Here is a 21,807-nt window from a genome sequence, read left to right as displayed (position 1 = left end):
GGTTATTCTAGCGGGACAAAATCTCAGGAGCGATGTTTGGGACTTAAAATCTAAGAACGTAGTAAATGGTCTAATATATAGCAACCATATGGTTTGCGTGAAAGGCAAAGTCCGCGGATATATTCCCGCTATGGTAATTTGGGCGAAAGCCCCGGCCTCAAGGCTAAGTTCGAAGGCCGGGCCTTTCCGTGTACGGGCAGCCATTAATTTTTTAAACTCAGTGCTTTTCGATGGAGTTAAGGTTTCAAAACCCAATTCTTCTTTTGAATGCTCTTCAATTAACCCTTTACCGAGTCTTTGTTTCGTTTTTATACAATCCGATTGAAATAAAACTTTTGGGCATTCACCTGTTCAGCTTGAACTCCTTGTGACTGTGACTACCTGTGTTGGTAACTATTGGTAACTCAAAAGATTTACATCAGTCAATATATCAATATTTGAAAAAAGTGAAAGCTTGATATCTGCATAACAAAGGCACAGGAACGTGAGAATAAAGGTCCTTTCTTACCCTTGACGGCAGTCAGAGCAGTAAGTTTGATTGGTAAGCACGTTATACCACTTTCAAAGTTATTTCCACTTATTTCGATTTGTAGCGTGTAGCTGATTCCTTAAATTTAAATATTCCTACTGTAAGTGTTAGTGACTACTGTTACTAAATAAATTAGTTACTAAAATATTAATTATTAAATTAAAAATTAAACGTAAAAATCTTTAAAAAATTATATAATAAATATAATGTGCGCGTTTAGGGATGGTCAGCGACTGAGCGGCTGAGTAAGCGACTTCCCGGTCTCTTCTTAAACGGTCGATTTTTACACACAAACAACGGCCAGCCGCTGAGCAAAATTCTCAGCAGTCGATCAGCCGCTGTGTTCACTGAACGTTGCACATTTTTTCCCAATCTCATAAATCCATCACAATCTGGCAGCGTTGCCGCCATCGTTTGTCACTCAAAGTTGATTACGTGCATCGGAAATTGTTTTGCGACTACCATATGTAAAATCTTTAGCAAAATTATTCTTCTTTTCTCTTTTTACATATACAATCATAAATGTTTGTTTCAGCTATGATTCACTGTAAACTCCATAAACTGTTAAAAGAATTATTTAATTTTTAGATCGGTATAGTTGGAAGAACTGGAGCTGGAAAATCGTCACTAATTTCTGCATTATTTAGACTAGCCCCCATCGAGGGTCAAATTATAATTGACGGCATCGACACAAAGACTTTAGGCTTGAATGATCTAAGGAAGAAAATTTCTATTATTCCTCAAGAGCCAGTATTGTTCAGTGCTACTTTAAGATACAACTTGGATCCATTTAATGAATTTGACGATAAATTGTTATGGAACGTACTAGAAGAGGTATTATGTTTTATTTTTACTAAACTCGGCAAAAAACTTGAGAATTTTGTTTAAACGCAAACCTAAAGTATGTATACTAGGATATATATTTCAGGAAAATATTTTAACTTCTATAGGATGGCCCAAAAAAGTGTGAGTGGATTGGGACGTTTTTTTTAAACGGAATACCCTGATATTATTGCATTTTTTGCTTCCTTTCAGATCACTTTACATAATCTGAGTAATATCTAATAATCGAATAAGATACGAGTAAATATATTTGGGTAATTTCAAAGATATAAATAACAAAAAAATATATATTTTTCAGCCTTCCTTAACAGCATTATTACAAATACAAGAAATACTGTCCTGAAATCAAAACTATATTAGGTATTTATTTGCTTTGCTATAAATATCGTACTCTTAAATCATACAGGATGTAAGATATAAAATATTTCTTCTTTGTTTTTTTTTAGATGAAACACCCTCTGCATATTATTGTTTTATTAGATGGAGAGTTAATAAATGAACATCTTTTGTATTAAGTACAGGCAGTCCTCGTACTTACGGCGGGTTAGGTTCTTCAAAATAGCGCCTAAGTCGAAACGACGTAAGTCGAATCTTATTTTGTCATAAGATCCTATAGAAAATGGAGAAGTTAGGTACTTTTGTAAGATAAAAATACGACAAAATAAAGAAATGTGCGTGTATATATTAATATTATTATATTTTTAAACAATTGAGGTATGAGAAACAGTGTATTGTATATAGTTAAACTTATAATACAAGAAACAAAAAAAAAACTAAAAAAAACAGAAATATAAAAAAAGTATTTTTTTATGAAAAACAAATTAGGGCGAGTATTTTTACAGTCCTGGCTTTTTCATTATCTAATCAAAAAAGTATTTTTAACTATCCATATAATAGTAAATATAATACATATACTAATATAGCAACTACAGAAATACCAGAGAGTAAAGTAAACATATTTAGAAAGTATATATTTATTTTTTTTTTGGTTGGAACTTTTATTGTGGATATCGTCAAAAGTCGTAATAGTTGCTAATTAAATAATGATCAACACTGTCCCGCTTTTTCATAATGAGGATCTGTCAACCTTGTATGTTGCTAAAATTTTATTGTTTATGTCCAAACTTCTTTTAAAATTTGGATCGTTCTTTTCAAAAAATGACGTAACTCGAAACAGTGGAACGTAACTTTGAGGAATAGTGACAAAAATTTGTTTGACGTAACTCGAAACGACGTAACACGAAACGACGTAAATCGAGGACTGCCTGTATTTCAAAATTTTTAATAGTTTTGCAGATACATGCAGTATTATTTAATATGACTTTTTCAATGGTAAAATACCAAAGAAAAGTCATTGGATAGCTTTGATAAAAATTAACTCTGCAAAAAGCCATATGAAATATATAACCGCGAATATCTGCAAAACCATTAAAAATTGTGAAATACTCTAAATACAAAAAATGTTCATTTTTTTAATATATATAAATTCGGGTCAGAACGTCCTACGACGTTGTCCGATGCCTAACTTCCACCCTGTGCGATTTTCCCATTGATCTTCGGTCAGATTTTTCTCGCTCATCGACCTTCTTATTCCTTCCATCCATGTTTTCTTGGGACGTCCTCTCTTTCGTTTACCAGTGGTATCAATGAATGACTTGTTTTGGAATTCTTTCATTGTGCATTCTCTGAACGTGGCCGTACCATATTAATTGTTTTTGTTCTATATCATTTACTATTGTTCCCTCTATTCCCATCTGTTGTCTAATGTCTTCATTTCTGATCGTATCCCTCCGTGAAATTCTCATTGCTCTTCTAATCGCGTCCATTTCTGTTGTCTCTAATTTCCTTTTATTTCTTTCAGTGAGTCGCCATGTTTCACATCCATAGAGTAGGTAATATGCTTTTAACTAGTGTCTCGTATATATTATATTTCCTGTTTTTTGTAATTTCAGTGCTCCATAGAATGCCATTTATGCATCTGATAACTCTTCGTGCCTGTTGTATTACTCTGTTGTTTATTTCTCTATCGTCCGTTCCATCTCCTGTAAATATCGATCCCAGGCACCTGTAATCTTCACATGCCCTAATTTCCATATTATTGTCTAAAATAAGATTTTCTGTATTAGCTCCAATTGGAAGGTATTTTGTTTTTTCTGTATTTACTGTGAGACCCCATTTAGCATATTCTTCAATTATTTTCCGCACCATATATTCCATGTCATCTTTGTCGTTTGCAATTATGGCCTGGTCGTCTGCAAATTGCAGACGACTTTTTAATTTTAATTCTCCTATTAAAAAAATAATATATAGGGTGTTCCATTTAAAAAAAAAAAAAAAACATTATTTTATTTTTTAGAAAGATTGGCGTAGAATTTTGAACATCCTGTGTGATTTACGATTACCATTGTTTATAGCAAAGTATGTACAGACCATATAAAGTAAATACCTATTACAGTTTTGATTTCAGGATAGTTCTTATACTTTTAATAATTTTGTTTTAAGGAAGGCTGTAAGGAAAAATATATATTTTTTATTTATTTATTAATATTTCTGAAACTATCGACATATATTTACTCATATCTTAAGATTATGTAAAGTGATTTGAAAGGAAGCTAAAAATACAATAATATACAAGTTACTCCATTTAAAAAAATCATCCCGATCCACTCACACTTTTCTGAGCCATCCTATAGAAGTTAAAATATTTTCCTGAAATACATCCTAGTACATACTTTAGGTTTGCACTTGAACAAAATTCCTAAGTTTTTTATTCTAGGAGCTACATACCTATATCCGACGCACTATTGCCGGACCCTGTATACTACATAACATACAAGAATATTATATCTAATTTTAATTTTACAGGTTGAATTAAAGGATCTAGTTAATAATCTCGACTTCCAAGTGTCAGAGGGAGGTGGTAATTTTAGTTTGGGTCAAAGACAACTACTTTGTTTAGCTAGAGCCCTCCTAAGAAACAACAAAATTCTGGTCTTGGACGAAGCAACGGCAAACGTAGATGCTAGAACTGATGCGTTGATACAGACAACGATAAGAAAGAAATTCAAAGAGTGCACTGTGCTTACAATTGCTCACCGTCTAAACACCATTATGGACTCCGACAAAGTATTAGTAATGGGCGCTGGCAAAATGTTGGAATTTGATCATCCATTCAGTCTGTTGCAAATGCCGGAGGGGCATTTTACGAAAATGGTGTTGGAAACTGGAACTGCTATGAGTGAACAGTTGAAAGACATCGCTTGGCATGCTTGGTTAGAGAAGAAAAGCAAGGAAGGGGAGGATTGGAATAATGGAGCTTGACCAATTTTGTGCATAAATGTAATATTTAATTTATAAAAATATAGCTATAAACAATTATTTTTAATTTTCTTTATTTTGTCTACTAATAAGTAGCATTCAATACATCTTGAGGGCTTCTGCCAAGCCGAGCACAGCCGTACCACCTTTTTTCGAAGCAACTTACACCTCCTGTAACTTCGTTGTGGTTAAAGCATGAATATTAATTTTTACTAATCAAGAGGACATAATATTTATACCGGGTGCGTCTCAAAAGCAGCTCACTCCTACAACTTTTTTATTTTTGCAGATAAAAAAACGAGATTTGGTATTTTAGCATATGACATAAGTTATGATTGATTGACGTATTCAATTATTTTTTATCGCTTCCTGTTTCACCGGAAATAACTACAACTTTTGATTTTTAAACGGCACCCTCGGTATATTAGTACTTTATTCGGTAGAAAATCACACTATGAGTAGAATGACATATCATATGTCAACTTTTGACATTTTCGCATATGTTTTATATGAAATTGTAACAAGGGGTTCTTAACGACAATTTGACTCAAAATACTAAGTGTGTGGTACCAAATTATTAGTAAAACAATGCTTTTTTCAAATATGCCAATGAGTCACCCTATATTATTATATTCTAAATTTGAGCATGAATGATTTGGGCATCTTTCAACCGGTCAGGATAAGACCCTAAAAACATTTCAATATATTTTTTTCAATTCAATCAATTCGTTTTCAATCAATTCATCATTCAATTCAATCAATCAAATATATTTTTTCAAGGCTCCTTCATTAAAAATTCGTGTTTTTAGAACAACCATGGCACTCTAGATTGAAATTTAAAATACGATGTTTTTTAAGCGAATTTGTCAAAAGTTGACATACGATATGTAATTCTATTCAGGGTCGTTTTCTGTCGAATGAAGTAAAACATATCGAGGATGCCATTTAAAAATCAAAAGTTGTAGTCTTTTTTCTGTCAACATTTTTGGTTAAACGGAAAGTGACCGAGAAAATTTGAATACGTCAATCACTCCTAATTTATGTCATACTATAGGTAACATACCAAATCTCGTTTTTTTATCTGGAAAAAACAAAAAAGTTATAAGGGTGAGCCACTTTTGAGACGCATCCGGTATATTTATAAATTATCTCCTGTCAAGTTTCATTAATTTCGACAGTGACTAAAGGTACATCCATATCATCCTAGAAAAAGCGAAACGGCGTATCGGCGTAACGACCTTGAATAGATTTCCAGTAATTCTATTGGCTGAAATTTTTGACAGATGAATTTTTCAGCCAATAGAATTGCTGGAAACAAATTCAAGGTCGTTACGTCGATCGCCCGCGCCGTTCCGCTTTTTCTGGGATGCTTTCTGGCACTAAAAGTGCATCCATACTATCCTAGGAACAGCGTATCGGCGTAAAGACCTTGAATAGATTTCCAGTAATTCTATTGGCTGAAAAATTCATCTGTCAGAAATTTTATCTGTCAAATTCATCTGTCAAAAATTTCACCCAATAGAATTACTGGAAATCTATTCAAGGTCGTTACGCCGTTTCTAGGATAGTGTGGATGCACCCTGATAGATCGTCAAAATCCCATGGTACTTCTAAATTCTAAAAGCATAGATTACGCAAAGAAAATAACTAGTGATGGGATAACTCGAGCGAAAATTCGCTCGAGTACTCGATTATTGAAATAACCAACATCGCTCGATTATGAAAGTGATGCAAGTGATGAGTTACGAGCGACGAACGCAAGCGATTCTAGAATAAAATAAATTGAAATTCGATTTTAATGTGACATACTGGATAAAAAGCCGAGCGAATTTTTTTACATACATTGCAGGTAGCAAATTTATATGACGTTATCCGTTGCGTATCTGAGTGATAAAATTTTACGACGTACATCGACAATACCTTGAAATAAACTAAATCAAGCAAGCGAATCGCTCGTCGCTTGCTACTTGCCATTCATCACCGATAGAATATTATGTGCTCTGCGCACGCAAATTACTGCTTGGCGTTACGAGTACAACAAGCGACGGGCGAAAAACCGTATTTTTAAATACGAGGGATATTTCGCTCGATTCTATAATGGAGTACTCGATTATTGAAATCGCTTAAAACTCGAGTACTCGATTATTGAAATTATTCGGTTTTTCCTATCACTAAAAATAACCATCTATTATTCTAGAAATTTCACAAACTTCAAATTTTGAATTTTACGTTATTTTAGCTTGTTATAATAAACAAAAAAATATAAAAAATGAAAAATCTCGAAATATCATTATGGATTAAAAGTTGTGTCTAGCCGCCACCGATAACTGACATTCCAGTCGACAAAAAGTTTTGATATTCTCTTATTTTATTTAAATATCAATATAACAATAATAATTCAAAGTTTATTTCAATTGATTTCAGCAGCGGCAACGTCACCGATTTTGCCAGTGTATGTGAAAACCCTCTATAATTGTCTACATAGATAAAGACTTACAATTACAATGATTGTCTATCAATTTATACCAAAATTGTTGAATAGGCGTTTCTATAGAAACCAAATAAAATAAACCGACTTGGCTTTACATGAGATCTCACAATTTTGTGTAGTGTAAGAATTGCGTAGTGAGACTTGCGTTGCGAGTATTTTTCACATTCTGTCTTTGATGGGATTATAACAGCAAAGCACACACTTTGTAAATTTTCGTGATTTACTGTTACAATATTTTGAACAAATATAAAAAATTATACATTCATTCATTCAATCATCTTTTTAAGGCCTATACCGGGTGCGTCTCAAAAGTGGCTCACCCCTATAACTTTTTTATTTTTTTCAGATAACAAAAGGTTTGGCATGTTAGTATATTTTATGACCTAAATTAGGATTGATAGACGTATTCGATTGTTTTTGGTCACTTCCTGTTTCACCGGAAATGACTACAACCTTTGATTTTTAAATGACACCCTCGGTATTTCTTTAATTTATTCGATAGAAAATGACACTATCATATGTCAACTTTTGACATATTCGCTCAAACACAAATTGTACTTTAAATTTTAATCTAGAGTGCCAGGGCTGTAACACTAATTTTTATTCAAAGAGCCTTGGAAAAATAGATTTGATCGTCTAATGTTTTTAGTGTCTTATCCTGGCTGGTTAAAAGATGCTCAAATCGTATTTTTAATTATATCTCAATTTTTGCAAATGGAACGAAGGTGGCTCATTAGCATATTTGGAAAAAGCATTTTTTTACGAATAATTTGATACCACACACTGGGTATTTCGAGTCAAATTGTCGTTGTGAACCGCATGTTATAATTTCAAATAAACCATATGCTAAAATGTCAAAAGTTGACTATGATACGTCATTCTATTCAGAATATCATTTTCTATCGAATAAAGTAAAAAATACTGAGGGTACCATTTAAAAATCAAAACTTAGTAGTAATTTCCGGTGAAACCGGAAGGGACCGAAAGCAATGGAACATGTCAATCAATCCGAATTTATGTCATACATTAACATACCAAATCTCGTTGTTTTATCAGAAAAAAATAAAATAGTTATAAGGGTGAGCCACTTTTGAGACGCATCCGGTATAGCAGGTCCTTCTCTTAGAGTAAAATGTCCTTCCCTAAGGATGCACCGAAGTAGGGTGCGAAATATGCTTTTCAACCTTGAAATACATTAAAAAATGGTTAATAATTCTACTTACTATGGAAAATGTAGATTAGTGGATGTTGTTGCATTTAAATAAAGGCATCTTAGGAATGCTGATCTTCGAGGATATTCATATAATTGCTAGACTATTTTAATATTCAAGTATGCTTTTGTAATAAAAAATTATGAGAAATTCGCAGTCATCACTTAGCGCAAAAACCTATGTCAGTATTCAAAATATTGTATATAGAGACGAAATATTTTGTAGGTATGGTTTGTATGTAATGTAGGTATTATACGTAGAATAAGGTAGTAATAATGGTAATGGGGGATAATAAAATAATAAGGAGGATACAAAAAAAAACATAATATAAAAATATCAATATAATTCTATATAATTAAGAAAATACATAAATATTTACACTTAAAAAATATCAATTATTTATAATGTTTATCTAAGTATATAAAAATTAAGTACATTTACATTTAAGCACCATTAATTTTCCTTTTAGACTTTACAATAAATAGTTGTTATAATTAAAAACTTGCTTTATAAATATATAAAACAAAAAAATATTAATTAAAAAAACAAAAAATTAAGTAGGATTTCCATTGCAAATAGGCTGCCTTAAAAACTACGTTTAATCTTACAACTAACAAGATTTGTATTCATTGCATTAAGTATTTTAGCACCATACTAAATTGTTTCTCTATGTATGTTTCTACCAGTTACTCTGGATGTATTAAAATATATTGTTTCTGTTATTTATTAACTAAACTATTAAAGATATAATATTTTTATCACCGAGTTCTAATGCACAAAATTAAGAAATATACTTTAATATGTAAGTAATTATAATACTATCACAGTGTGAAACATTTTAAGTTTTGTTAGCTTCTAAAACACATAATATTTAATACCAGAATAAAATCAGGCTTTGGGCTATTCTAGGAGACTATCTTGTCTTAAAAAACTCTCCTTTGCTATTTTTCTGAGCTGCTCGGACATAGATCTGCCCGATTCTTGTACCATATTGTAGAAAACACTGTTTGGATTCTGCAACAGATTGTGCGGGTGATCGAATTCAACCATCGTTCCAGAGTCCATAACCAAAACTTTATCAGAATCCATTATTGTGTTGAGACGATGAGCGACTGTAAGGACAGTACAGTCGGCAAACTTCTTCCGGATGGTTTTCTGAATCAAGGCATCGGTTCTGAAATATTTCAGATTTAAAGTAAATTTAGACAAATATCAAATTAGAGGGTTGTTTTTCGACACTTAGAAAAAAGTGTAGGAAAGCTAAATGTTTTGATTGGTTCATTTGACCTCTGATTTGACATCAAAGAGAACTTTTCTAGATTTGCACGGTTAGCCATGAGGCCCAAGCTAAGGGCCCAAGAGATGGCAAAACTTCTTGGACTCTTCAAATTTTCGACTAGAGTTCCGAAATGTTACGTTGTAGTTTCCGAAATGTTACGTTAGTTTACATTTTATCGCGATCACGAACCGTGTTCCGCAAAAATCGACGATATTAATGTTTTTTGGGTACCTATAAAAACGTTAAACTAAATATTTGTATAGCTATATAACTCTAATTAAAATGCATAGATTGTGCCAGGATTATACCTTTGAAAAATTATTTTTGGTTTTCTAATTAACTTATATTAGGGAAATTACAATGACTACTAGCGGGATCGCTGTGAATTCATCTTTACTACGAAATTGTCGAAATCTGTAGGAATTACGCTGACATTTGACGTTTTCATTCAAATTATATTTGACAGCGCGCAGTTGTGAGTTTTCTGAGGAAGTTGAAAGTTTTTGTAGCTTTTCAACAACTTTCTAACAATTATTAGTGTTTATTGTAAAGAAAACTATTTAAAGTAGTTTTTAACTATCTACGATGGTTAGCCAGTGCCATAGTTTGTAAAAAGGTGGACTACTCTAAGCCGGAATTGATATTTACGACGGTAAGTGTCATTACGTTTTTTTACCTTTAGTCATGCTTCCAGTAGCGTATTTAGACACTTTTAGTTATAAGTAGATTATTACAAAAATACGTATATTTTCTTATTTGTTGGCGCTTTCGATTGTGAAAAAGATGGGTGGGTCGAAAGAAACTGGCATGGCTGAGAAACACACGGAACTGGACCGGTCTGGGGTGGAGAGGCTGTTTCATGCAGCCAAAAGATAGAAATATCTTAAACAAAATAGTCATGGAGATCACCGACGACTGAAGACAGGCACGGCACCGCAAGAAGGACTTCCGTTGTTTTTTATTTAGAACGATGTTTCCCATGTGACGGACGATTAAATATCAGTTTAATGCATTTTTTCAGCAAAGTGGGTACACAAGGTGTCCCAGGCTGAGCGTTCATTAGAAGTTTCTAGAGAACCACACTATCTAGATCGGAGATTTTTTACATATCATTGTGTTACAACGAGATCTACAGATTAAAAATATTTTCAATAACTGCGGCACTTTCGGAAGTACCGGAAGTTGACATCAACTTTCTTATTTTATATGGGTGCCCCCATTTTTTATTACACATGCTTCCTGACTCTGAATTAGCTTTCCAACGCTACAACCCCTTTAATAAATCCTATTTAACTGACTTAATTACGACTATTAACATTTCGAACTTACTGTGGATCGACGTTAGCAGTAGCTTCATCCAACATTAATATTTTGTTATTACGAATAATTGCTCTGGCTAAACAAATGAGTTGTCTTTGTCCTACACTATAGTTGGCCCCTCTATCCATTACTCTGTTTTCCAATCTGTTGATTATGTTAGCTGGATCTCTTAATTCGACGTCTTCAATAGCTTTGTATAAGGTATCATCGTTGTATTGATCAAACGGATCTAAAAAATAATACCCATATTTAGTTAACCATTTTTTATATATATCTAAATTATTACCTAAATTATAACGCAATGTACCAGAAAACAGAACTGGATCCTGCGGTATTATAGAAATGTTTGATCTTAAAGTTTCTAAAGGAATATCTTGTGTATTCATTTCATCAATTTTGATCTTGCCTTCTACGTTTGCTAAACGGAAAAGTGCGGAGATCAACGAAGATTTCCCTGCTCCAGTTCTTCCCACAATTCCAACTTTTTCATTGGGTTTAATCGTCAAATCCAAGTGCTTCAAAACCAAAGCTCCTTCCTCATCATATTTCAGTCCCATGTCTTCAAAAATTACTTCCCCTTTGTCAGGCCAGCTGGAGGGTGGATTTTTAGGGTTTACCGGTTCTTTTTCCGCTGGTAATTGTTTATATTCTAGTACTCTTTCTACCGACATTAACTGATTAGCTACTTCGGCAGACTGGCGCAAACCCCATTGTACCATCATGGATAATGAAATTGCTTGTGTAATGGCTAATCCAACTTCTCCACCGCTCAACCCAATATCTATTAAAAACATTATACAATAAAAATGCCGATAAAATACAGGGTGGCCCATTAGTGCGAGAACGTCCAATATGGTCATTGTTGGCGAAGATATGAAAAAAAAAGTTTTATATAGATGTTGCATGGTTTATAATGGTGCATATGCTAAAAATACTTTATTGTCATCAGGATGTTCCAAAAAAAGTTATGATGATATATTTGAAGCACTGTGCCGTGTTACCATTCTATTTCATATTTACTAAAATTTTAATTAAAAACGCTATATCCGAGAAGTGGTTATAAAACAGGAGTGAATATAATTTATTAATACTTAGCTATGTTTTCCTAAACACCAAGGATAACGGATTAAATCCATCAAGGAAAACTTTATCCTATAGAAGGTATTTTTTATGGTGTCGCCAATATCGCAATTTAAAATGATATATATCTCTATTTATTTAAATGCAACAAAATAAATATGGAGATTGCAAAATAATATACAGGGTATACTAAGGGCTGGCAAAGGTTAGTCTTGGGTCGAGATTTCCGTATGTAAGAAGAGTACAATGCGTTTATAATGTACTGAACAAAGAGAGGACAGTAAACACGTTGCCAAACGTATGAAATAAACCGAGAAACTGTGCACATCGCTAAGAGACGTGGAAGGGGATATAGCAGATTTGTCGCAGTTGACCGGTCGACCCAATCAATACCTCTGTCAGTATTTAAAGTTCTAGGGAAAGGTGTACGTCATGCGTTCAGCTTCACGATTTAATTACGTCTCGTGATACTTAATTTGTTTATTTATTAACGAGTCGTTGTAATTTTCCCTATAGCTTGAATTTTTTTAAGAAAGCTAGAAACACTTGCATTTTTGGTAAAAATAAGTGGAATTGAGTGGGTGTTCGATAGTGGTCGCGCTATTAGAAAACTGAATTCAAAAATCGATATCTCGAAATCTATTAGTACTAATAGGTTGTAGTTTTTTCAAGAACTTTGTTAATATTTCTGCTGTATTTTCTTTGTAGACAGTATGTGAAAATCTTTATCAATAAAAAAATTACACGATTGCTGAAAATTGCTATGCTCTAAAAGTAAATGGATGGATTGTTTACAATTTTTGAATGGAAAAAACAACCTTATCGAATTTTTCTTATAATAATATAACATATTGTAAAATATCCGATCCTGAAAATAAAAAAAAAGTTTCAATATCTAAAGTGGTTCTTGAGTTATGGCCTGTTATGTGTTAAAAAGTTGATTTTTTAAATTATCGCGATTACTGACGTTTTCTCGTTATAAAAAAATGACACCCTAACGATATCCTTATAATTCCATTTCAGATGCTCAGAAACATGTCTAATGATTTTATCTAGTTATCTCTTGAAAAAAAGTCTTTTAAAAATAAGCAGTTTGCGATAGTGATTTTTCTTTACTTGATAGGGAAAGGCGTATCGGCAACGCCGCAACAGCACACCGTCGCGTGTCGCGTCGGTCGGTCGCATTTCTCTCACTCCGACTTAATAAGATCCCTATGCGATTTACTTCCACACATGTAAATGCTGACCCAAAAGTAACAGTTAATTATTTTTCTTTTAGATGCAGAGTTAAAAAATGTAATTTTTTTTATAAATTTTTATTGTAAATTTTTATCGGCTTTGCAGATATTTTCTGTATTATATTACATATGGGATTTGCAATGGTAAAAACAGACAATATCTTGATAAAAATTGGCTCTGATATACATTTACTGTTGAAACAGTCATATGTAATATAATATCGCCAATATCTCCGAAACCGCTAACATCTTAGAATACTTTAAATTCAAAAAATGTTTATTTTTTAATTTTCCATCTAAAAGAAAAATAATATACCTACTCAGTGTTGCATATGGTATGGTATTTAAAATATTGCGCTGTTGGCAACGCCATAAAAATTACCCTGTATATATAAATTTTCCTTCGTGGGTTTATTCTGTTATCCTTTATGTTGAAGAAAATATAGCTATTAATAAAGTTGCATTCACTCTAGTTTTTAACCAAAATTTCAGTAAATATGAAATAGAATGGCAACACCGCATAGTGCAGAAAATAAAAATAGCGTACTATATGCAGAATTTTATGCTGAATCCAAATCTGTACAGAAAAATTAGGGGTGCAATTTGAAATAAAAAAACTGAATCATCACTTTTTTTGAGATACCCTGTATACAACAAAATATTTTTAGGATATGCTCCTCTATAAAACCATGCAACATTTGTATATTTTTTAAATACCTTCGACGACGACGACGATATTGGACTTCCTCGCACTAATGAGCCATCCTGTATATTTCATGTTTTAATATTTACCTTCTCCAAAAGTTAGAAAACTGAAGGTAATTAAAGTGATGAAAATAAAACAGAGGAGATCCATACAGAACCCAAACGCTGAACTGGCAGCAATGTACATAAACCAAGCGCTGGTGTGGGAATCTTGATGTTTATCAAACTCATCACGTAGAATATTCTGAGCTCCAAATGCACGAATCGTTGTTAAACCGTTTAAAGTCGCATTCAAATGTGTAAAAACTGGACTTCTCACTAAAAATTATTAAATAACAATTCAAATAAAGCAAATTACATAAAAATATTTATTACGTACTTATGCCTTCAAGTCGTTTGATATTTTTCGAAGTCCTTAAAAATATACTTCGTAAAACTAAAGAAATAGCACCGATCACAACCACCACAATCAAAAACATTGGATTAACTACAGTTATGAGCACAATTGATCCCAATGCCATCAAAATTAACTAAAACAATAAAAATAATGTTAAATGTAAATAATAATATGTAATGTGCTTTGTTGTGTAACTACAACAAAACTAAGGGAGATAGAAAATGAAGGGTCCAGGGAAAAAACATGACAAGCGCCATATTACTAGTGATGGAAATACCGATTCCACATCAGTCGCGTTACAATAGCGACCGTTCCATAGAAATACCGCGATTTTGTAACCGAGGCCGAGGTTCGGGCCTTCAAAGTGTCGCTATTCTCGCCTATACGGTATTTCTGGTCAGATGTACCTACCTACCTTTTACCTACTCCCATCCCTGCCGTTATCTCGTCCATGCAAATTCATAAACAATAACAATCCACAATCAAATTTGTAAACAACATGCAGATGGCTAGAAGAATTTACTTACTTTAGCTTCCAATTTTGGAAACAAAACTATTAAATAAATAATATTAATTACTATAATTTATTGGTACTCAATAATTTTTATTTGCCACCTTTTCTTCAGACTGCAGAAAGATTTTTATAAATTTTATATTCTCTTGCCAATAATATTTATATTTATATTCTTCTGATATACGTTATGACCGACTGAATTTATATATTTTCCCCTCTTTTTTTCTTAATAGCTGTTTACTTTAGAAATATTTTTGCTTAAACAAAAGCATAATCAAAATAAAATCAGTATTACTTTATACCCATATGTTAGTAAAATGTAAATATATCTTTCTTTGCAGACTATGGACTAATTGGGATTATATTTGTATTGAATTTAGTAGCTTTACAAATTTATTTTTTCGGTCATATTTCTTCTTTTTCTTTCTTATTTTTGTAAAAATGTTTATTTGTAACTATCTAATATACCTAACATGTATTTATTATCAATCAAAAATGCCTATAGTACCTAAACTTACCGAAAATCACAATCTCGAAAGTAACGTAACCACTGTAACGGGAGGATCAACGCCAATAGCGATCAACCAAAGCGCGACAGACAAAAAGTCGACTCTAGGAGCGCTTCAGCAGTCGCGCGAGAACTGGAGCGACTCAAGTCGCGGTCTAGGTCGTTACCAGTTACATCTGTTCGCGACAGACGAAACCGCGACTCTAGGAGCGCTACAGTTGGAGCGAAATAGGTTGCTGTCGAGGTCCTGCGTCGCTACGTAGTTTCCAGTTGCTGGAGCGAAACACTTCGCTATGCGGTTACTGTGGTTCGAGCCAAATCCACGAGCGATTTTAAATAATTTATTTACAAATTATAAACAACTTATAATATCGTAGTTATTATCATCGTCGTTGTTCAGTAACAGGTTCCTGATTCGTTGTAGAGCGCGACACGACGTTACAAAAAAATACCGCTCCAAAATCGCGTTATTCAAATACCGACACCTCATTACATATTACTCATTTTACAGGAGAGCGCTGGATAGCTGGTAGTTATCAGGTTCTTTCCCTGTATGTATATTTTTACTAGGTATATATCATAAAGGATTTAATAGCCTGTTGCTCTGCAGAGTTTATACATTTTGTCGGGACCAGTTAGACCTACTACAATATTGTAAAACCCTAAAATTAAGAAATTGGTGCTTTTCATGTTTTTCTTCTGGATCCTTCAAATATAATGCCGGGTCCAGACCAAGGCGACAAAAAGGAAACACAATTTTGAGACAAACTTGCGACAAAAAATTGGAAATTCTGACTAGACAAACTTGAGACAAATTGTCCACACCGCAAGGACAAAAGTACAACAAAGTCAAAAGTTTAGTTGTTGCGAATGAGTTCTGGTAACTATGTGTGATTTCACTGGTCTCCAGTAGTTAACAGTAGTTGGCAGCACACGCCATCCACACTGCGCCAACAACTTGTCGTAAAATATACGAACAAAACATAGACACTTTTTTACCGACTTGAGACGGGACATTGAAAAGTGTCCAAATTTTGAAACAAAACAAAAATGAGACAAAAATGTCGCAGAAATGTATAGGATTTGTCGCAATTTTGTCGTAAAACATGAATGTTTCTGTCTTGTCGTTGTTTTGTCTGCTTCGTCTGAACCGGGCATAAAAGCTTACTTGAGAAGCATCTAAAATTGCTTTAGGCAGCAGTTCATCTACTGATCCTATATCTTTTGAAAATCTATTTAAAATTCTTCCACCGGTATTGGTATCAAAAAATCTCATGGGAGCTCGAACAACGCTAGAGAAGATACTGTCGTGTAACTTTTGAGAGCAAATCATAGTTAGCTTGTAGAACAGCATGGAGCGACTTAATGCTAAGAAGAATAGTGCCAAAACTAGCCCTCCATAAATATATATAAAGGTATCTCGTTCCCAGTGAAGCGCATCGAATACGTTTAGAGGAGAAATTTCTACATCAGAAGTAATATTGTTAACGTTATTTCCTGTAGCTGTTAAATTGAGGTTCGTTGTTTTCAACTCTTCTACTTTCACCCAAAAACTGACGAAGTAATCTACCCCCATAGCTGCACCTAAATTAAAATATTTTTAAGATTTTTCCTTTATTTTGGGCAACTTTTATTTACCTTGAGCTAATAAATATAAGGCAATAACAGTGAAGACAAAGCAACAATTTCCTCCAGCAAAGAAATATTTTAGTAGTAAACTTCCGTGAACTTTTCCTTTGGAAGATTCTTCCTGAAGATCCTTCATCTTAATTTCCGGTTCATCTTCCTATAAAAAATATAAAATAAAGTTTTAATATTTGAAATAAAGTTTTAATAAAAAGGTCACCTCATTCCCCTCGGTTGATATTACGAAAATGGAAAGATGTAATAAACAATTATTTTTAAGGGTATAATATGTGGGTAGGCAATGTGCATAATTTAAAATTATTTTGAAATGTACAAGGTGTTCCAGAACTAAGATCCATACCAAAGTTATATTTTTTTCTTATGGAACATACAACCGGTATTTTATTTCATTTTTGGATTGTTGGACCTAAAAAAAGGCTTTTATTATAAGGGTTAAATATGTTTAAAAACTTTGGTTTTTGATGTTTAAAGATATTTAATTATGTATGCTATAGTAGAAAAGATTAGTAACACCCCTGTACATTACTTTTCAGAATTAATTCTTGTGCTGAGTTTAAAGATAGAGAAATAAACTTAACTGAAAAAGTTGATTGTATCCTTAAATGTATTACCAAAAACTTACTTAAATGGGTACCAAAAATTGCTGATCCACTTTAAATTTTTATTTTATATAAAAACTTCGTTATTTAAAGTCTCTAGTTTTTAAAATAAATAGAAGCATATTTAAATGCTCTTTCAAATTATATTAGTGTGTCCTATACTTATTTGGTCCAGATTTTGAATAAAAAGATTTTTCAATAAAATGACAATCAAGATGGCCATGGAAAAATCATATCGCCATGGAAATTTTCTAGCGACGGTAGCTATTACAAACAACAAAATCACATTAGTTTAGGGACTTTATTTAAATTTATAACAGTTTACTTTTATTTAATTTCCTTACAATAGTTTAATAAGTAAGCATTATTTTATAAAAAAAATCAAAAATGAAGCAGTATCTGCTTGCTGAAAGAATGGATATGTTACGAGTGATTTCGTTTTGTGAGGAAAATTGCTTGTTGGTCTGAAGGGTTTATGCTCAAAAATATCCAAATAAGAATATTGCTGATAAGCTTTCCTTTTATAGAAAATCCACTATATCTACAGGTCATTGTAATATCATTCAAAGAACTACTTCTTCGTTTTTCTTGATAAAATAATAAATAGGTACTTATTAAACTATTGTAGGTATTTTAAATAAAAGTAAACTGCTCTAAATTTAAATAAAAAAAGTCCTAAATAGTAACTAAACATAGATAAATGAAATAAACTAATTGCGATTTTGAAATCTGGAATCTTACTGTCACTAGCAAATTATCATGAAGATATCAGCTCTCTTGGTTGCCATTTTATTGAAAAAACGCTTTTCATTTAAAATCTGAGCCAGATAAGTATAAAAAAATAAAGTATAACTAATATAGTTTGAAATAGCATTTAAATTTGCTTCGACTTATTTAAAAAAAATACAGAGTATTGCACTTGAAATAACGAAGTTTTGATGTAAAATAAATATTTAACATAGGCCATTTTTGATACCCCTGTATAAATTTAAGGAAGCGATCAATTTTTTAGTAAAGTTAAAGTAGTATAGTTAATAAATGCCATATTTTATGTCCAAGAATCCAAAAATTAAATAAAATACCGCATGTTCCATAAAAACAAATATAACTTTGGTATGGATCTTAGTTCTGACACACCCTGTACATTGCAAAATAATTTTAAATTATGCACATTGCCTTCCCACATATACCCAAAAAAATATTTTGTTTCTACCTCTTTCCGTTTTTGTATAATTAATCGCGGCGAATGTGGTGTGTTACCCTGTATATAAAATAAAGTTTTGCATCTTACTTTTTCGTCATCATCCTCATCCTGTTCAGCTAATATTGCTTCAGGTATGCTAAGTTCACTTAACGCACTTGCCAGAGATTTAATACTCTTTACAGACATCTTCCTATCTGCCCTGGCGTATTCCGTAAGTTTTTGCTTCTCTTCTTCGGAAATCTCCGGTTCGCTGGTTAGCAATTTGGCGTAGAGATTATCACTTTCTGATAATTCTTTAAACGAACCTTCATTTTCAATTTTTCCCTATAAAATAATGTTTTGATTCATTTTGAAAACAAAAATAAACTAATAAAATATTACATTATTAAAGATAATAATATGATCAGCGTCCTTTAAATGATGCACTTGATGAGTTACTAGAATACGAGTTTTGTCACAAAGATAACCATTGATACAGAGATCATAAAGATGTTTAGAAACATGGATATCTACAGCGGATAGAGGATCATCTAGCAGATAAATGTCAGCTTCCCTGTAGATTGCTCTGGCAAGATTAATTCTAGCTTTCTGTCCACCACTTAAAGAGGCTCCTCTATCGCCAACAATAGTTAAATCGCCGTTAGAGAACTGGTCGAAATCTTTTTCCAGTGCACACGCCTTCACTACATCGCTATACCTCTTTTTATCATAATCTGCCCCAAACAAAATATTTTGCCTAACTGTTGCGGCAAAGACCCAAGGCTCTTGAGATGCATAAGAAATAGTTCCGTTTAAATTAATTTTTCCGGATACCAATTCTAGTTCTCCTAAAATTGTTTGAAGTAGCGAACTTTTTCCACTTCCTACTGGGCCAATAATGCCAACAAGCATTCCCTTTCGGACTGATAGATTAATGTTATCTAAAGCAGTATCTGATAATCTGGCGTTCCATTTTACTGTTAGGTCTTGCAATTTAACTATATATTTATCTTCTTCGTTATTGTCGCTCATAGATAACGGTTTTTGAGCATCAAATTCATCGTTAAGCATAAATTCTTCCAAACGGTGAATAGCCACAATAAGCTCAGCCATTTCAGATATACCTCTTACAAACATTTGAGACATTGTATGAGAAACTAAGTTCAAGTAAGACATCAAAACAAAAGCCTAAAAAAACTTCATTAGTAAAATAAATAAAGTAGTCAAAACGAATTAGGGATCACTTTGATAAATTTCGTTTAAACAAAGAAAATATATTTATTTGAACATATAAACGTAGCAATACATATTTTCCTTAGGAATTAAGTTTGAATGTATGCACCTTGATGTTCATGACGAAAAAAGTTGTCAAACTGCTGAAAATTGTATTTTTATTACGTTATGAATGACTATGACAATATGTATCGAAAACAATGCTAAACAATTTTTGTCTTTGTCAACAGAAATATTTTTTTCCCTAATAATGTGTGTGTCCTCCGCGGTTTCTATGCACTTCTGCACACGGATTTGTCATAGAATGAATGAGGCTCCGAATGATCTCTTGATGAAAGGCATTCCACTCCTCTCAAAGATTTGAAGATTGAAATCTGGTACTTGTGGACGACTTTGTAGTCTTCTCTTTAGTAGGTCCCAAAGGTGCTCAATAGGGATCAATTGAGAACAGGGCTATCCAGCAGGCCAATCCATGATTGTGATATTGGGACTCTTTAGGGTCTACTCTACAAGTAACTACTCTTGCAGTATTAGGCCTGGGATTATCCTGTTGTAAGATGAATTCTGGACCATGTTGAGCAGCAAATGGAATAACATATGGTTCAAGAATTTCATCCCTGTATCGTTCAGCATTAATTATGTCGTCTAGAAACACATACAAGTCCGTAGCCTATTTAAAGTTATACCTCCCGTGTGTATACTCTCCGCCGGGCATCATTCTGACTTAGTCGAAAACGGGACTCCACTGATCCGCGCCCAGTGAAGATGTTCTTGAGAAATATCCCTCCTGCCCTACGATGATTAGCAGTTAAATGGTACAACAGCGGCTCGCCTTGATCGAATGTTAACTTCATGTAGCCTATTTCTTACAGTTTAACTTAAAATTTGAGTTCCTATGGCGATCGTAAGAAGATTTTGTAGGGTTCTTGCGGTAAGTGTTCTTTCACGAAGAGCGGCTTGAACAAAATACCGATCTTCCCGCCTCGTTGTTGATACCCGTTGAGGATATGGTCTCCGGACAACAAAACCATGTTCTCTGTGTCTATTCCATAGTCTGGAAATGACCGATTGTGTAACATAAAAAAAACTGCGACACGTATCGTTGTGAACGACACTCCTGCAATAAAGTTGTAGCTCTGATGACTTCTTCAGTATTTAAACGCTTTTTATTTTTTTATAATTTTTATAAAAAAATGTTATGGAATTTATGCGTCTTCGGGTGCATCTTTACTGTTATTTGTTTATGACGGGAAATAATTACGTTTTTGTATCAAAGTCTATAAACATAATAAATACAGATACACATATCGATCCCTAATTCGTTTTGATTAGTTTATGTCAGTCAGAAAAAAACTTACTGCTGAGGCGGTGATTGGTTTGTCTGTTAAGGCAAGAGTAATAAGAGTACTAAATAAGGCCACTCGAGTAGTAAACAGGTTAAAGGTCATATAGAGACCTCGGACGTATGAAGATTTAGTAATAATTTTTAGTTCAGCTTTTCTAGCAAATTTAATTAGCTTGGCAAATGGTTTCTCCCAGGCGTACATCTTTATAACCTGTATACCTGAAAGAATCTCATCCATCAATCGAACTCTTTCGTCAGTTTTCAAAGCTGTAGCTTTCCTGTAGACTGCGGACAGTTTACCCGTATAGCCTGTAAAAATTATACCATAAAAGTAAATTCATCAATTTGAAATATGTTAAGGGATTTA

The 21,807-nt window shown here is 33.0% G+C and overlaps 2 protein-coding genes across 3 annotated transcripts in view; one reads left to right on the top strand and one right to left on the bottom strand.

Annotated features, from left to right (window-relative positions):
- Positions 1–4,747, top strand: part of LOC115885089 (multidrug resistance-associated protein 4-like) — a gene marked incomplete at its 5' end in the record, with an annotated part of 30,356 nt that extends 25,609 nt beyond the window's left edge. Inside the window, 2 exon segments of the mRNA XM_030903873.1 lie at positions 1,118–1,363; positions 4,238–4,747. Coding sequence (XP_030759733.1) covers positions 1,118–1,363; positions 4,238–4,693 — 702 coding nt within the window.
- A 3,973-nt stretch (positions 4,748–8,720) lies between these two features.
- Positions 8,721–21,807, bottom strand: part of LOC115885092 (multidrug resistance-associated protein 4-like) — a 166,132-nt gene continuing 153,045 nt past the window's right edge. For both annotated transcript variants that reach the window (XM_030903877.1, XM_030903876.1), the window contains exons 7-16: positions 21,454–21,749; positions 19,265–20,050; positions 18,971–19,207; positions 17,072–17,219; positions 16,602–17,017; positions 14,394–14,544; positions 14,102–14,332; positions 11,278–11,772; positions 11,001–11,220; positions 8,721–9,566 (exon numbers count right to left, since the gene is read on the bottom strand). In XM_030903877.1, the coding sequence (XP_030759737.1) occupies positions 9,293–9,566; positions 11,001–11,220; positions 11,278–11,772; positions 14,102–14,332; positions 14,394–14,544; positions 16,602–17,017; positions 17,072–17,219; positions 18,971–19,207; positions 19,265–20,050; positions 21,454–21,749 (3,254 nt within the window). In that variant the 3' untranslated portion in view covers positions 8,721–9,292. The remainder of the gene's footprint in view (positions 9,567–11,000; positions 11,221–11,277; positions 11,773–14,101; positions 14,333–14,393; positions 14,545–16,601; positions 17,018–17,071; positions 17,220–18,970; positions 19,208–19,264; positions 20,051–21,453; positions 21,750–21,807) is intronic.

The sequence above is a fragment of the Sitophilus oryzae genome, unplaced genomic scaffold (genome assembly GCF_002938485.1).
Source record: "Sitophilus oryzae breed Bouriz unplaced genomic scaffold, Soryzae_2.0 scaffold_371_pilon_pilon, whole genome shotgun sequence".
Lineage (NCBI taxonomy): Eukaryota > Metazoa > Arthropoda > Insecta > Coleoptera > Curculionidae > Sitophilus > Sitophilus oryzae.
Note: the sequence above shows the minus strand (reverse complement) of the source record. Positions and strands in the feature narration are given on the sequence as shown.